At 36.3% G+C, this 17,695-nt stretch overlaps 2 protein-coding genes across 5 annotated transcripts; both read right to left on the reverse strand.

Moving 5' to 3' along the window:
• Positions 1–13: 13 nt before the first annotated feature.
• On the reverse strand, positions 14–1,515 carry LOC143461887 (myosin regulatory light chain 12A-like). The gene has a single exon (XM_076959816.1). The coding sequence runs from the start codon at positions 1,210–1,212 to the stop codon at positions 691–693; it is 522 nt and encodes a 173-aa protein (XP_076815931.1). The 5' UTR covers positions 1,213–1,515; the 3' UTR covers positions 14–690.
• A 2,472-nt stretch (positions 1,516–3,987) lies between these two features.
• Positions 3,988–14,857, reverse strand: LOC143461883 (uncharacterized). 4 transcript variants are annotated; one of them, XM_076959803.1, is made up of 22 exons: positions 14,626–14,857; positions 14,448–14,522; positions 13,983–14,067; positions 13,650–13,795; positions 12,405–13,259; positions 12,025–12,153; positions 11,472–11,531; positions 11,189–11,254; positions 11,043–11,083; positions 10,732–10,798; positions 9,602–9,650; positions 9,292–9,407; positions 9,005–9,106; positions 8,670–8,787; positions 8,364–8,440; positions 7,638–7,853; positions 7,363–7,470; positions 6,311–6,628; positions 5,974–6,064; positions 5,355–5,589; positions 4,960–5,130; positions 3,988–4,483 (listed from the first exon to the last, which is right to left on the reverse strand). In XM_076959803.1, the coding sequence occupies exons 1-22, from the start codon at positions 14,758–14,760 to the stop codon at positions 4,297–4,299; spliced, it is 3,447 nt and encodes a 1,148-aa protein (XP_076815918.1). In that variant the 5' UTR covers positions 14,761–14,857; the 3' UTR covers positions 3,988–4,296. The 4 variants fall into 4 exon arrangements, with proteins under 4 accessions (XP_076815918.1, XP_076815916.1, XP_076815915.1 ...); XM_076959801.1 differs by having other exon boundaries at positions 10,732–10,795; positions 13,650–13,813; XM_076959800.1 differs by having other exon boundaries at positions 13,650–13,813.
• Between the last annotated feature and the right edge of the window lie 2,838 nt (positions 14,858–17,695).

The raw sequence follows: 17,695 nt of genomic DNA on the forward strand, positions 1-17,695 counted from the left end.
ACATAAACAACTCTCTGGAAAGCCAAAATATCACATTATTTGCAAATCATAGTCATATATTACATATTGTTGAGAACAGTTAACTATTCACTTGAATAGGCCTTTGCTTATTTAGAATAATAAATTTCGTTTGTAGTTAACTATCTCACACAGGGCAAAAAAATTGGTAAGAAACATTTCAGAGCGTATTCAATACAAATTTTACTGATTTAGTAACAAAATAGAACAACAAATGAATATAGAAAGCAGGCACGCGCATGTTTCAAACATCTACTACTAAATGAAACTTCTCTTTGTGCTTTTGACTTTATCACCTCCATATATATATACAGGCTTAAGCTATTTACATTGTACAATGATTACAATTATATATAATGCTTTATAGTACAAAGATGAATTGAAAGCTGAATTGCTAAGCTGCTATCACCATCAGTAAACAAGAAATATATACTCAACATGTGATAAAAAATTCATTACTTTTATATGTATTTATGAGTTTAAAACAATTGTATGCGGGCAAACTTAAGATTTTCGTGAAAGTTTAACCAATTCAGTTACATGCAGTTTACTTTGAAAACATAACAGTATGTGCATTTAAATGAAACAATACTGCTTTGATAAAGTGATTTACTGGTTGCATAAACAACGCAGTTACGTTCCGAAAGTTCACTACAACCTAGAAAGTCAAAGTTAAAGGTCATCCTTGTCCTTGGCACCATGCTTGAGAATTCTCGTGAATTCGACATAATCAAAGTCACCAGTTTTAGAATTGATTGGGGCTTCTCGAAACATCTCATCAACCTGATCATCGGTGTAACGATCTCCCATGGTGGTGAGAAGCTCACGAAGGTAGTCCTCATGGATCTTGCCCGTGCCTTCCTCGTCAAAGCACGCAAATGCATTCCTAATCACTTCCTCGGGGTCGGTGCCGTTGAGTTTCTCTCCAAACATGGTCAAGAACATGGTGAAGTTAATTGGGCCATGAGCTTCGGAGCACATGCCGTCGATGTATTTATCGGTGACATCTTTACCGAGAGATGCCAACATATCTTTGAGATCGTCTGGATCAATAAAACCATCACGATTTTGATCAATCATGTTAAATGCTTCTTTGAATTCTTGAATCTGAGCTTGATCGAACATGGCAAAGACATTGGAAGTGGCTCGTTGAGCACGCTTCTTGGTCGTCTTCTTCGTTCTACGACTCGACATTTTGTTTTACCAATTCCTATCCGACTACTAAAGATACAGTGCATAAAATTTAAAGCTAAAATACTTTTTCGACAGTCTTCAGCATAAAAAGTATATTTTTAGTGGCAATTTTTAGATCCAGACATAGCTATATTTAGACTAATCAAGAGACTTCACAACAGAGTAAAACTATAGGCTATTTGTTAAGCTTAGGCTCACAGGCTTAAATACTGAAATAAACAATTAAATGGGCGAAGTATACAAGTGCGCAACCACAGGATGCCTTTGTAGACTAGAACCCAGCAACTCAAATTGTGACGTCATCTGGTTGTGCACTTGTATACTAGACGCCAATTACAAGAATAGGTGCTTGTCAACCGAAGAACTTGGCAAAAAAAATCTTTTTACTTTTGACCTTGCACAACAAACATGGACAGGTAGCTAGGCCTATACCGGTACTATTGTACGTTTAAGACGACTTAACGTGCAAACTTTTAAAGGCGCAAAATACACTTCCCTTGAAACATATGTACGGTACATATAAACCACCAACGTCAAAATACAAGCGTTCAGTATCACCGCGTTTTGCACGAATTTCTAAATAACCATAACACTACAGGAATTTCTCACTATAATGTAGGCATTTCCATAAAAGGTGTTGTTTATCGCGCTTCCGGAGAGAACGATAACGCAGTTTACATACGATACAATTTCTCAGTAAATTGTACTCCCTAGCCCAGAAACTCGTGAAATTATTATCTGATCAAAAATAGTCATCCACCACTGCTTAATTCAAACCGTGCTCTGCTTTGAACGACCAACACCCATATACAAGCCATGGCGAAGCCACCGGCAAATGGCACAACCGCGCCCGGAGCTTAACGGTGTTTGCAATAATGTCACGTGACAAGGTCAAAAGTCACGATTCTTCGCGAGAGAGCTTCGGTTCACATCCACATTCCACATTACTTGCCTGCGTTTCGCAAGCGAGATTGGGTGCAAATTACCGTGTTAACAAGCAATTTATAGATTACCTAACCTTGTTATTATTAGCTCATGTCACTTTTCATAAGAACAGTGAGCTCTTTGCGAATTGTGAGGTCTCCTCTTTGCATTTTTTGCTCAAATAATAATTTGGGATCAGCAAACTGAAGTCACGCCCAGATAGAATTCACCTGTTGGATAAACGAGACTCTATGATAGCTACCTGTCCATGACATACCGCGCCTTGCTTCACTAGCCAGAAAAACGAAATAAACCAAAACAGGCTAATTTACTCTTTTCTGCTACACAAAAATATTTTCTTAGCGCTAATCTCAGCAGTGAAAGACGCTTGCGTACTGACTGCAAAGCAAACACGGTCTGCATACTATAAAAGCCTTAAAGCTTGTAGTTAAGGTTAACTGTAACTTTTGGCATCCTTTAATAATGGTTCTGTTTATTTAATATTTTAGTGCCCACCTGCATCAAAGCGTTGTGGCCAGCAGTTAGCTCGTATTTAGTTTACTAATAGCAAATCTAACGTTTCATGTCCAAGAGTAGAAATAGCCTGTTAGCCTGTATTTGATACTAAGTAACAATGCAATACCATATAGTTATCCGATCAATAATTTAGATTTTTTAACCCGTACATTTACGGCGATGCAACGTTTTGGGTAACGTTAGTCGTTTACCCTTGCCCTTTCATAAAGTATCTTTCAAATAGCGCGTCAACGCGATAATTAGTGTTGCAAAGGCATTTTATTTCGCACTACATAGCTACAATATCAGCGTTTTAAAGAAATAAATTAACGGAAGGGTATTTGAACCTATTTAACCTATTCTTCATGTCTTGGTCTTGACGAGAAAGGCCCCATGCAGTCTGTAGCCTATCATAATCATATTTCATGACAGCGATTTTTAAACGTAACAATCTACAAACCACGGTTGGGCTGAAAGTTTTTAGCAACTATGAAATCGGAGGTAAATCTATTCTGTTAGAAAATTTTTCTCCTCTGTCTGAGTTGCATTATTAGAGTTATGTAACAATATTGTATCGACTTTATTAACTTTCATTGTTTAAAAGCGCCAGGCTAGCAATACCGCCAAAAATCACCTGTTCCGCTGCAAAGCTCCTGCGTTACATACGTTTAAATTAATATTGCATTTACTAATTTTACGTAAATTACGATGCCATCGCATTGCCCTGTTAAAAACACGTTCTGCTTTCTGTTAACAAACTCTCTTTTCGAAATGGTATTTTATGCTGTATCAGTGTTACAGAAGCTACCGGTACCTCCTTCACAATCTGTTTCGGCCAAATTTCATAAAGCGTTTCTTCCATGCTAAAAGGTTGTATACGTATGTTTTCTGTGAGTACACCCAGCTTGGAAAATAGTCTTTGCAATTAGCATAGGATAAACTTAATAGCAAGCTATGATTATTATTCACACGGCACTTATAGGTAGGAATATACCTTCATTTATGCAAATACAAAATCTGTCTGCCAATTGCTTTTTTTCTTATACATTGATACTTTGAACATGTTTGAAGAAGTATAAGTTCAGCCTCAAAATAGCAGAACGGTACATCTAAGCCTACATAAGAAGAGCTTGGTAATTGTCCGATATCGGAGTACACCTTCCGCTACAATTTTCCGTCTTTAGGTCCGGAGCCAAACAAGCATTTCCGGTTTGTGACGGGCAGAGGAGTGAATCACGGAGATATAGACATGGATGACTTCACGTCAGCACCTCTTAAAAGTTGAAATTTTTTATCTAAGCCTTTCAACTACGACAGCGTAAAAAACTACAGCAATTATGGTGGACGTAATAACTGTATTTACAAACAAATGATCAGTTTGGGTAAAAGCAGATTCATCAAACCGGTCGACAAAAATGTGGCTAATTTGCGCCACCAAACGGCTAAGCTGCACACATGGTTTAAAAAGGCGTACAGCCGTACACACGCATTGCGAGACTACCCTTCAGATTAAAATAAGCCGGTTTATTTTGTGACAAAGATGATTACACGGTGGTACTTTTTGATGCTGAAATAGGGCGCAAGAAAGCGATCAGGCTTTATTGCGACACTTAAACGAAAAATGTCACATTATCTGGCAGTATTTCAACGCTTTTTCACTTTTTTCTCCTGCTCCGATTCAGAGGAGGAATCTGAATCGGATGAATCTGATCCAGAACTTGACGAGCTAGAAGACGAGCCCGAACTGGAAGAGTCAGAAGAACTCGAACTGGAGGGCTGTTTTCGACGACGAGTCTGTTTGCTGCCTCTTTCTTCCTTAGGCTTAGATGATCTAGAAAGATAACAAGATCTGCTGAACCATAAGTTTTATCGAAGTTTGAATAATTGCAAAAATATTTATATACTAGTATATATGTATAAATATATCGGAAACTTTTGATGTTCTTTGATACGATTTTTCTAAGCAAGCCAAGCTACCAATAACGTTAAACAACTTTTAACGCAACATCTGATTATAATTATTGGTTAACTACAATACTATTGCACCAGATGGTTAAAGAGCACAACCTGGTAAATTAGAATATACACTGCCTTGACCTTTTTCACACATACAAATATACAAGGTAATGTATTCTCAATCAGTACAAAACGACAGCCGCTATGATTTACAGTTGTATGCCAATGTTTCAGCAATTCTATTTATCTCCGCTACATATTGCCAACCGCTTCAAATGTTATAAACCAAACAATAGCTTTTTAACGAAAAGAATTTATTTTAAAGCGCTACTCAAGATGCCGACAACACACCTCTCCACTTCAGTATTCCTGCGGCTGGCTGAACGTTCTTGGCGGCTTTTTGCATCACCTCTTCCCCGGTCTTCACCTCTTCCCCTGTCCTCACCTCTTTCGTGAGGATGATCAGGCTCTCTTCTGAGAAGCCTTTCATTCTCTCCATCTCTTTTTCTGTTATCTCTTTGTCTGAAAAAAATTTAACCAAAATGAAAATATACCACAAGTTGAAATATTGATACTTCCTAATTAACTATAACTTTGACCTTTGAACTTCAAGAAACATTAATTAACATTAGTAAGAATGGTTTAGAAATAAACTATTAACTCAAAATCAGTCACTAAGAAAAACGATTTACTATAAAGAATTCTGCATATTATGGATGAACCCCTACTGGATCTTTCAGAACTACCTTTCATTATTTCTTATCTCATTTCTTCTCGATCGTTCCAAGCTAGCATCCTTGTTGTTGGACCCTTCTGGTTCCCTTCTCATCTCACCTCTTTCTTCCCGCCTCTTCTCTTTTTCATTTTCTTTCTCAGTGATCTGATCGTCAGTTAGCGAAAGCCAGTAAATGCATGGAAGAGTTGTTGTCTTTCGAAATAGGTCATCCAGAAGCTTTGGTGGCTCTGGAGGTGGCTGAGGAGCTAAAGACGAAACTAGATGGTGATTGAGTCAGAGATAGGAAACTAAGTGGTAAAACAACAACTGAAGTTTTGTTTAAAAAAAAAAACTTCAAAACTTTGTACCTAGTCGAAGGCAATAAAACAAAGACATGTTGGAATTAAACATGGGCTTCTATCAGAGTTGCAAACTTACAATTTAAAATAGCAATAACTTTCACTTCAAACCACAGAAAACTGTATGTAAGACTACAAAATATACTGTAAATATTTTCTCAGTAAGTAGAATTTCTTAATACACCAAATACATAAAACAAGAGTAAAAAATGACTAGCAAAGTGCAAAACTGGCAACGCTGACCGGTATAACTGGTTAGATTCCTAATTAATAACAGTAAAAACTAGTTACATTCTTGATGTCGTCTTCGACGTGGCTCAGCAGGAGGTTGAGGTTGGGGTTCAAGTTCACGTCTACGACGAACCTCCTCATCTTGATCGAGCTACAAGAATCGTATCATTTCATTATACAATAAAAAATAAAAGTACGTTGTATTAAGAAAAAAACTTTCGAATCTTGACAATCATAGAAGATCATCTTTTCAAGAAGCTGACCAGATGAGTTTAAGGAAGGGAAAGTGCAGGTAGATAGAAAATATTTAAGTGTCTTCATGAACACATAAACTGTAATCCAACAAGTTTCAAAGCAATTAGGAGATTAGCGTCGTGTGTGGACGCGAGTTTTTCACCTTATGCATGTCCCATTCCCTTAAATTTCTTCTGCGTGAATCCCTTTCTTCATTATACCGTCTCGATCCATTGCTGTGCTCTCGCTTGATAGCTTCCTGACGTCTTTCTCTGCCTGGAGGAGACCTCTCTCTTTCACGTCCTCTTCTGCCCTCCTCCCGTTGCGAGCGAGACGACTCTTTCTTTTCCTCCAAAACATGTTCATCCTGACGAGCCATCTTTGCTGGAATAGGAGCAACATCACTTTCTGCCACTTTCTTCTTCCTTTCCTTAACTGGTTTAAGTGGACGATTTGGTTGTTCACTCTTGTGCCAGTCAATCTGACATTTAAAGAATGCATGTAAATTAAAAAGAGTAATTAGTATGAATCATGCAATAAACAGTTATTGGGACTAGCGCATAGGTTCTCGTCCAATGGATAGCAACCCAAAGTTGAGTCTCTGTGCATTATCCATTGGGTCATCAGGCATATATTACATGGCTACTTCATTTGTTCGTTTTGTTTTTGATGTAAAGTGCTTCAAAATGGACATAAACGTTTCTTAGTTATCAACATGCGAAGCCATAACCATTGTTAAACAATGTATGACAATTTTACTAAGCTTTTCTTGTGTCATTTTATGATAGAACAGCAAAGAAACAATGGCCCTTCCTTAAAGAATGGTGCATTCAAAAAAGGTTTTGCTTCAGCAAAGCTGGCAGAATATGTCATTACTACGCATTAGCGTTCAATGTTTTTTTGCGACTTGTTATGGTGTCCTGAATAATGATTTTGTGTAATTTAGTGCTGAGGACCAAGTTACTTTTTCTAAGTGTTTGAGGAATCTTGGTTAATTACACTTCATTAACTTGTGATATACTGCAACAAAAGATTGGGTTGCGGACATCCAAAATGAAGAACAGTTGGGTCTTGCTAAAACAAGGTTGAGAACTCCTGAACTAGGAGATATAACTGGTATTTTGAAACATATCGTAAGATTACGAATGAACAATCTCTATATGTTTATTCTCATGGTATACTGTACACACACAAACATATGTTCTTATTTCTTACATCTTCCTGTAGTGCAAACTCAACGAACAGTTTTTTTGGGCTGGACGTAGGCCATTGTAGACGATGCAAAGCATTTCTTGTTTTCTGTGCAATCTCTGTACTTTCATACTAAAATTAAAATGTAAAGCTATAATAAATGGGAAATGATATTCATTTTAAACTATCTAACAATTGTTAGTTGTGACAATGGTTTGAACAGCTAAATATCATTGTAGACGTGTGACGACAAAACTACCTACATTGACAACTGAAAATTTCCTATGCAATCAACTTACTTCCACAAAGCAATGCGACTTTATTTTGTTGATCCAAAATGAATCAGGAAGAAACTTTCCATTCTCTGAAAGAAGTTCCTTCAGTTGTGACAGTGCAAAAGGCCTGACCAGATTCGAAACATGAACGAGACAGGATACCGGATTTTTTGGAGGACTAACATCACGCTGGGGTCTTGGTGCTTGAACAGGCTTAGAATTTCTCTGCATGACAACAGCCTTTGTGGAATATAAGCACTATCAATTAACGTACACAAGGTGGATACACGTTCACTAGGAGGCACCATAGTTACTACTAGGGCTGGGAAAAACTTATACAGCTAATAGCCACTAATGGCCAAAAGCTCTTAGCGACTAAACATTTTTTGTTAGCCGAAAATGCATTTGTACGAGAGGATTTGGAGCAAAATATTTAGTAATCCACCAACTCGTGGAAATGTACTGCTCTGTTAACCATTTTAATGCTTGAATAGTTTGTTTCTTTGATAAAGTTTGGAGTCCAGCATGACATACGTTTCTAATACAAAACTTTTCATCACACTTTTTTGGAATAAACGGTAATTTTGCCTGCATTTGAAAATGCTACTTGCTATTTAGCGACTATGGCAGTTAACGACTAAGGCCATCCGTCTAGCTATTGGCTAAAGAAAAACAGCTAGATTCCCAGCCCTAGTAAACACAGCAGTTTCAGTGCAAGTACTTTTAAAATAAAAAAAGTAAGCAACCCACGGTAACAGATCTTGTTGTTTTGTCAAGAGGTTTTGGAGCACTTCGTTTCACCGATGGAGGTTTAGATGCTACAGGTTCTGAAATTGTAAAGTGTACATTGCAACCGTAGCAGCAAGACTTGAAAAATTTAACACTACTTCTTTAAGCCGCCAAGGCTTACCAATCATGTTAGAAACACAGTTCGATGTAGCAGTAAATTTAACCACTAACATTAACCAAGGCCATTAACATTAATTAGATTACTGTTAAACAGCATCTTGTATTTTAGCCTATGTTATTCAGACAGTACGCCTCAAATAAATGAACCTTTTTTCTCTTCATATTGAGGCAAATCCTCGTCCAATTCGTCCTCATGCTCGACTCGTACTTCTTCCTCGACAATCACTTCCTCAACAATTTCTCCTTCCTCCTCTTCACTCTCCTCCTGAATATGGACATAGTTCTTAAAGATCTCATCCATGGGGGATGAGGAGTGATGTACAGTTGAATTTTTATTGACAAGCATTGAGATTTATATCGGTCACAGTTTGTCATATTGTAAATATTTTATCGTTAATTAACAGAGTTAATTATTCTAGTTGTTAGGTTTTAGTTTTTATCTGGAACATCTTTTGTTTCCTTTGCGAATAAATTTAAATCACCTTCTCATACGGTGACGGGTCAGGGCTGGGCGATTTCTTTGGAGATGGTTCAAGATCCAAAACAACATCTCGGATATCGTCATTCTTCACCTCAATTATGTCCTGAGGATTAAATTATTCATCTTCATAACCCACACTAGTGTTTCTGATAACGTCTTAAAATTACATCATGTCAAAATATTAACCATATTATTTTCTAAAAGTACTATAATAATTCATTAGTTAAGAATCATTAATCAACGCAAAAAATACTCAAGTGTCGATAAAAAATTTAAGACATGTTTTACTTTTAACGAGTCAGTGCTGATGGCTATCTGGGAAGAGTCAGACGCGCTGTTTGTCTTGCCCCACTTCCTCTTCTTCTCCCTCGGCTGCTCGGGTGCCATTGAGCGTTTAAGTGGATCTGTGGTGGATTTTTAAAATGCAAAAAGTAAAAGCTTCAATAAACTGCATTTGGTTGCAAACTGGTGCATCAAAACATAAGATTTAGCACTTTTAAATTTGAGAAAAAACTACGAATAATATATACACAATTATACAAGTTCGTTACAAAAGATTTTCTAATGTATAAGTTATGAGAAGTCATTGAAGCCTTACTCTTTTTTATGGTGATCTTTCGACGTGCTGGCCTCACGGAAAAGACTTCCTGTTTATAGCAGATACAACATAAAATTAAAAGACTATCAAAATACGTTAAGAAGTGACCACGCAAAACTGTACCATAAACCACAGGGTAACTCTATGCTTAATTGAGAGGTTAAAAAAAAGTTTGTGAATACGTAAGAAAAAGACCATGGCGAGAGAGAGTATTACCATCCTTGCCCACTAAGCGTTGCTTCGAGACCATTTAAATGGCACAGGAGCAAACTATGCCGACCCGCATGCATGGAACATGCAGTTAAATCTGGCTGATGATTCTCTACATTTTCCTGTTTGGTTGCAACACAGCTGTGTAGCAAGAACAGTGTCCGATGCAAAGTCTTGTTGCCAACAACTGCTGATTGCGAAGTCAGAGTCAGGATTTTTAAGTTTGTTAATGTTTGATGTTCACTGAATTTTGTGGTCAAAGTTCATCATAGCACTTGGGTCCAACAAAGCAACACCAGATCCAGCTGATTACTTTGCTGAAATGATTGTCCAAACTGGGGTTCCACAGTTTTTCTTGTAATCTTCTTCATGAGACGGGAATATTGGCGCTCATACAACAAAGAATCAAATGCTCATCATGCCTAGCTTGCGGTAAAATGCATAAGCATGGCAGCATAGTCCTTGTGAGAACACATCCAACCCCACTTTTAAAATTATAACCATAAATGCCTGTACAATGCCTTCAGTTTGATTTTAGGCATGGTGGCATAGTCCAGGTTTGGAAGTCAACCTCCATATATCCCAGAGTACATTGTGATGGTATTTACGAAGTTTGGCAAGATTGCCAGAAGTGTGGCAAAGTTGCTTTTTGCGCATTAATCACCACAACATCATCAGATGAGTAAAATATGAAACACATCTAAATCGTGTCTCCAGATGTTGCTACAAGACAAGGAGGTCAAGCAAGAATAGTTTAGTTACTGCCATTTTTCTTAAGTTAAAAGACACTTTAGTACAGACACCCCTTGACTAAGCACTATGATGTGTGTCACTAAATGGCAGTATTAGCCCTGGTGGAAAACATGAATGTTCTACTGTCCGTTTCAACTGCAAAACACTTTTTACGACACCAATTTCACCTGTTGCCCGTCGTCTGCGTCTGCTTTTGCTTCTTCCTTCTCCATCGACTCATCTTTGTCTGCACTGCTGCACAAAAAAGAATAAAATCTTTCAAAGCGCCAACTTTATATGAAGACACAAAAATTTAATTCAACCAAAACTATTTGTACACCTTCAATGGCTTTAGCTTGGCAACTGCACCAAGTGATGGTATGACTAATTATGTCTAATGATGGCATGACAATAATAAATATTTTTGGGTTTGGCATGACTTCTAATCTTAACAATCCCATGTTAATTAAAAATCACTTCAAGAAAAATTGCAACTTACGTTTCCTGATCTTTTGAAGAACGAATGTCCAGAGAAGGTCTCTGTGCAAAGTAATATGATGAAAATGAATCGACATGGATAAACTTGAATAACAGAATACTTCATCGAAAGTAACAAATCATTCAAGTAATCGATGTATTGTATACCTTTAGTCTGTGTCTAGGTGCTGTAATTTTCACTTCAGTTTCATTGCTTAAATCCCTTTCCTTGTGCTTAAAATATTATAAGATAATTTGGTCACACAAACAACTTCAGAAATTTTATTGTATTGTAAACTGTGATATGTACATCGTAGCCCACATAGACAGACATGTAACATATAACGCACAGATGCATTTTTCATACAATTTCAAGGAATAAAGGCATGTATTGCTTATTTCCAAATGATCTTTTAAGGAAACAAAAACAATCAAAATATGCTGGATTTACCTTCTTCTTCTTTTTAGATTCTTTTCCGCCAGATCTACGGCTCCTTTCCCGAGAATGGTCCTAAAATACCAGTTACATTGAAGTGGTTTGTTATAACGAGCAAGCATCAAATAAACAGGATGCTGAATCAGGATGTTGTGAGTTTTTACAATAGACGTCCAACAGAGCCAATGCTGGACAGCCTGTGTCAATTTTTGTACTATACAAAGGATGTGCCAAAAGAAAAAAATTTGGGATTTATGAAAAAAACTTTTCAAATTTTTTTAGATCTACATCAAATCTAAAGGTCTCTGCTTTTGCTGTATTATGATAAAAGCTGCAAGCTAGGGTTGTTGATAGGAGAACTGACAAGCAAGAAAATTATGTTTAAACTTTTCACCTCAGTTGATAATGTTAAGTATTTTCCCAAATTATGCAATGCAAATGTTGGTAAATGTGTAGAGAAACTTAGCGTCTTTGAAATAACATGTCCTTGTGACAAAATGCTTGCTGTTTAACTATTTTTTTAATCATTTTTTCTAACCTTGTGTAAATTAAAACGTTTTAAATTTACCTCTTTGTGATCTTCTTCATCATCGTAATCCAGCTCCTCCACTTCTTCCATAAGAACATCCGGATCCACAGAGATCACAGGAACTCCAGAAGCATCTTCTTCCGCTTCCATCTCAACAGCAGCAACCTCCTTAGACACACAACATGGGTGCAAAGAATATGAATAACCTCTGAGACAGTTAAACTGTAACCAAATTATTTGCTTGACCTTGATATCCAACGAGAAATCTAACTGGATACTTTTTAATCAAATTACCATAGCATCTCCACTACTTAACTTTTTTTAAATATATGCACAAGTGCATTATTTTCCTTTGACTTTCCAAACTTCTATTTTGCAATAATTGTCTATAAAAACACCTATAACACCCTGATACAAACCTCTTTTTGTGGACTTTTAACATCTTTTTTAACTTCTTCAACCTCAGCATTTCCTCCTGTAGTTAGACTGCTAGGCATATCTTCTGGACTCTCTGGAGCTTGAACTGGTTCTTTGCTTTCCTTACTGTCCATGTGATCTTTGTTACCTTCTTCGTCATTCACTTTTCCAGGTTCATCAGCATCACTCACATCGTCTTTCTGTGCAACATTCGGTTGTTTGTCTTCATCACACTTTGCAACATCCTCCTCTTCTTGGGGTATATGTTGAGAACTAACTTCCTCTTTATCCTGTTGCTGTTTAACACCTTTATCCTCCTCCTCATCTTGGCAAACTGGAGCTTTTTCCACTTCAGGTTTTTCTTCGTAATTATCTTCCTGCTTGACAAGCTCCTGTTTCATTTCTGGTGTTCTGGAAGAAGATTTGTCATCAGCTGGTTTAGAATCATCGTCAACCACCTGAACAGCATCAGGATCCTGCACATCATGTTGCAGTTTAGCTTCAGAATTTTGATTCAGATCTTTTGATGTAGCTTCATCGATGTCCAACTGAATTTGCGATGGAGTTTCAACTTGCTCCTCTTGATCCGGCTTTTCACTTCCATCATCTTCCTGCTTATCACTTGAAGAAGCATCAACCTGAGTTTCATTTTGCTCAGTCGTGATCACATCAGATGCTGCAGCAGCAGTGATCAAATCTTTCTCTGATTCACAGTTTTCTTCTTTTTCCACTTCATTTGTTGCATCCGGACTAGCAGCAACGTAACTTTTGTTTGCTTCCTCACCTTTTTCTTGAGCAATTTCTTGTTTCTTTCGTTTTTTTTGTGCTGGTTTCTCATCTTTCTGGATGGTGACAACCTTTTAAAACAGGAATGTTGGTCATTAACTGTCACTCAATTGTCAACAATAAGTCACATAATATCAGAGGGAATTTTTCAAACCCTAAAAGTCACAGATTTCAACCTGATTAATTGGACAAAAAATTTGTTTTGTTTGTCCAAAATATGTACTGCATGTTTTAAAGCTAACAACTTTCTTTTTCCCTCTCAGACCCTTTAAGAATGCACAAAAATTAATTTAAATTTTCAATCTTTTGGACATGGTTACCAAAAGAAAGTGTTATACCGTTTACAATCAATCAAAAATTTGCATGCACAAACAATGTTCATAAATGATCAAAAACATGCTGATTTTGGTGATTAAATAACGAGTTATCTAAAATATAAAAGAGTTATCTAACTGTCTTACCTCTGGTTTAACTTCAGGTTTTTGGGCTGTTTTCTTCTCTGTGGTTGTTGGTGATTTCATAACAGATTTTGGGGGTGACATTGCTCCACTTGGACTACCCATTTCCGATCGCAGTTTTTTCTTTGGTTGATCATCTTCTGATTCAGCTTCAGATGCAGAAGAAACTGTAATGTTGAAACTAGACTAAATAACTTTTCTTAATTTAAGAGCAACACTAAATGAAATGTTCCTTCTATCATGAGTAGGTCTACTCGAAATGCATCTAAATCACTTAAAAGCATTTGAAAATCAAAAACAGATGTAATTTTAGCCAACATAAAATAACTAACTTACAGCGATGATGCTGCTTTTGCAGCATCTTTCTTTGATTTTCCAAATACTGCTTTATAAAATCATTCTCTGACGAATTATCGGCAATCTACAAAAGATATATAGTGCAATCAACTAGCTGCAAATAGGGATGGCCAAAGAAGAAACCTAAGAAATTTTAGAAGTTCAGTACTAACTGTAGAATTTCAAATCCTTAAACTAAAAAAATAATTCAAAATACAATGCTCTACTTTGATGCAGTCAGGCAAACACCAAACTGATGTAACCAACTTATACGAAAGTCTACCGAGGTTATCCCTAGTTGCAAACTTACAATGTTATTTCGTATTACTGTTATTTCATTTGGCACTAAGAAGTGATAAAGTTGCGCCCCAATGAAAAATTATTTAACTTTTTTGTTGGCATAGATGAATATTATACTGTTTTGTGGAAAAGATGTGAAATATATATCCTTCTGTAAACACTCACATTTTGATTAAAGTTGGGCTGAGCATTTCCCTCCGAATTTCTTGCTGATTTTTTCAACCCTTCTAACTCTACAGCCTGTGCAAATAAAAATAGTAATATATCTGCAAATCTTGCTTGTAACACGTAATGAACAAATAACAGAATTAAGCATGTGTTGAGCAAAATATATTTTTCTTACTGCTTTTAATCTTTTTATAATCGTCGCTTTATTTCCGCTGTGGGGCAAATCACGAGCTTTACATGCTTGCCGTAGTTCTGGTACTTTAAGGTCTTTCAAATACCTTCCATCAATTATAATTTCTTCTTCATTCATGATTCTTCTTTATTCATAAAACTTGCAGTTATATATATATATTTTCTTAGGAAAATCCGGAAGGATTTCTGTGACACAAAACTGTAAAAAACAAAATTTTAAAATTTGTGTGCTATTATAAATAATATAAATATAATCAAGCAGATTAGAAAGATTGCAATAATTTGTAAGAGAGTGATTTATCCAATACTTAGCTCTGATTCATAGTGGAAAGCATGGCACACACACAAACAAGACTCAACAATGTACAAGCCAAACTCCCAAATCTTCATGCTCATTTATAACAAATAAACACAAAAATAGTGTGTTTAATGCCAAGTTATAAATAATAAACAAACATTTGAAGATCCATTGCGTACATTCTTACAAAAATTGATTGATCTTTACATGTAAGATTTGTTATCAAAAACTGTCATACTTTCTAGCCTAGTCAGGATTCAGCAACTGTATTTCCACAAATTCAGCCCAAACATATTCTGTAAACCTCGGTGCCCTATTGGAAAGTTTGTATGCAATTTTATGGAGCAGAATTGCAATTTTGCCCTATGTTCTATATTATGCATATTACGTTGGGATGGTGCAAATTTGGGCATTACAATTCATGGCGCAGTGAAAGCAAACTTTCCAGTAGGGCCTCGACAATGCAGTGACATGTGCAAGACGGCAATAAAATTCGCTGAATTGTGACATCATTTCTGTGCACTTCTGTACTCGACTCAAATAGTGATCTTGTATTATATATATCATACATCTTTCTTTATTGTATATGGAGGAACAAAAAATAAAATGCTAACCATTAGGTTATAGTAGGAATAATCGACGCCGATATTTCGCATTTTGACACATATCGGTATGGGTTTTGTTTAATCCAGCAGTCGATATCACATCACTTTAAAACCACGTAGCTTGGCTCGCTCCAGAGCGGTGGTTCCCTGTCTCCTGTCTCAAGCTTTGTTCTAGTCATACACAGACTCGAGGCAGGAGACAGCAGTGAAAATTTTGCATGTACAGCTGCTTACTTTCCAAACAATTTTTTGTTACTGTCATGTGTTGTTGGTGTAAGATTTTTTTTGCACCACATACTTTTGAAACACCAGCTATTTGATAGGTATATAAAAGTAATTCAAAAAAGTTAATTGTTAGAGTTTGTTTTCTTCAAAATTTTGACATCAATATTTTCCATTTTACTATCGGCTTGCATGATTACTAAATAATCGGCATTGGTCCTGAAAAAACCATATTGGTCGATCTCTAGCCTATAACATGATAAAATAACAAGTCCATCAGCAAACCATGAGAAAATTCTGCAAAGCTCAAGGGCTTAAAATGTGCAAGAATAATGTAGCCTAACGAAATAATAAAATAAGTAATGGTTAGCATGGTCGATAGGCATAGACTGGAAAGTATGGCAGTTTTCGACAAGAACTTGTGCGTGAAAAGATACAAATTTTGACATGACGGCATACACTGAATCCTTAGTTTTTTGTTTATTTATTATAAACAGACCCATTCCGAGTAACTGTCTGGGTGGCAGAATTGTTTCGATTGCCTACACTTAACAAAGAAAATTGTCGACTCACTTAGATTCTTTTTTCGGGAGTTTTACAGGCTACATAGGCCTAGCCTACAGTGAATAGGCCTAGCCTAGCCACTTTGTAAGAAAATTAGTTTAAAAAGTTAGACCAATGTAACCTTTCACCCTACGTAGTAAAACCTAATTGAAATATCCAGCGCTTTCTTCTGCAAGTACATTTGTTTTCAATTAATGGTAATTTGGAAAAATACCGGTACCGGTATTAATTAAGGCAAGTTGCAACTTAAATTGACATCGTTTACTAAATTACCAGTAACTAGGCCTTGGTTTTACTAAATATTTCAGCATTCATCTGATTATAAAATTGATAATATAACTCCCGATGTTTTAAGCAACTGAACTGTCGAACTTGTTACCAAAAACGTAAACCGAACGTCCATCTCAAACTCTGGGCGCAGGGCGGCATAAAAAACGCCTCTCTTGAATCCAATGGAACGCTAGGTGTCCTACATCCTTGTCAATAGACACCTTTGAATGCCTACGCCAAACCCGTGCTATCAAAAAAGACAATTCAGTTCTGTAATTATTAATAAAAGGAAAGTTTAAAATTCAGATAAGCTTTTTTAAAATACATCCAAATTTTATGCAATCTTGGAGAATCTTAACAAAAAATCAATTCATGCTTTGTACTAATAGCAAGGAAAAAAACATAATACAAGTCCATTTTTGTTAAGTTTAATAAAAAAAACAAGATGTAGTGCCTTTTTTATATTTCTCTTTGTTGAACCTTTGTTGAAATTTTGAAACTTCAACTTTGTTAAGTTGAAAATTTGCACTTTTGCCTAAGGGCCTAAGTTACAAGTCTGGAAAGTTCTTACATTGGGGAAAACCTTGCAAATTGCGCGTGGTCAACAACAATTAGTCTCGTATGGAGTATAAGTACACTACTGTACTACACTAACTACAGTACACCAAGGATTTTAAAGCATTGTGAAGTACGGTGACTATAATGGTGTTCTGCAGTTTTTCCTTATTTCGACAAGATCTTGGGTGCATAAACATGTAAAAGGCCCACTCACAAACTGTCAGATGCGGGTTTTGATGCTTTAACTAGCCACTGTACACAGCAATGTATAGCCTACAATTTATCTGCTACTCCTGTACTATGTGCTTGTTAATCTGCTATCAAACATGCACAAACGTTAATAGCATCAAGTTAGTTACTAGGATTAAAGTGAATTCTTAATATAAATAAATGAGTTGCAAAAATTCCAAGGCTTTAAACTGTCAATTTGCACATCACAACACACTAAAAAGTAAAATATAACAAGTTGATTTAGGCCTCTTTCCGTTTTGCCATATAAGCCAGGAATCAATTATGATGTCATAAAAGGCATTATT

The sequence above is a fragment of the Clavelina lepadiformis genome, chromosome 6 (assembly GCF_947623445.1).
Source record: "Clavelina lepadiformis chromosome 6, kaClaLepa1.1, whole genome shotgun sequence".
Lineage (NCBI taxonomy): Eukaryota > Metazoa > Chordata > Ascidiacea > Aplousobranchia > Clavelinidae > Clavelina > Clavelina lepadiformis.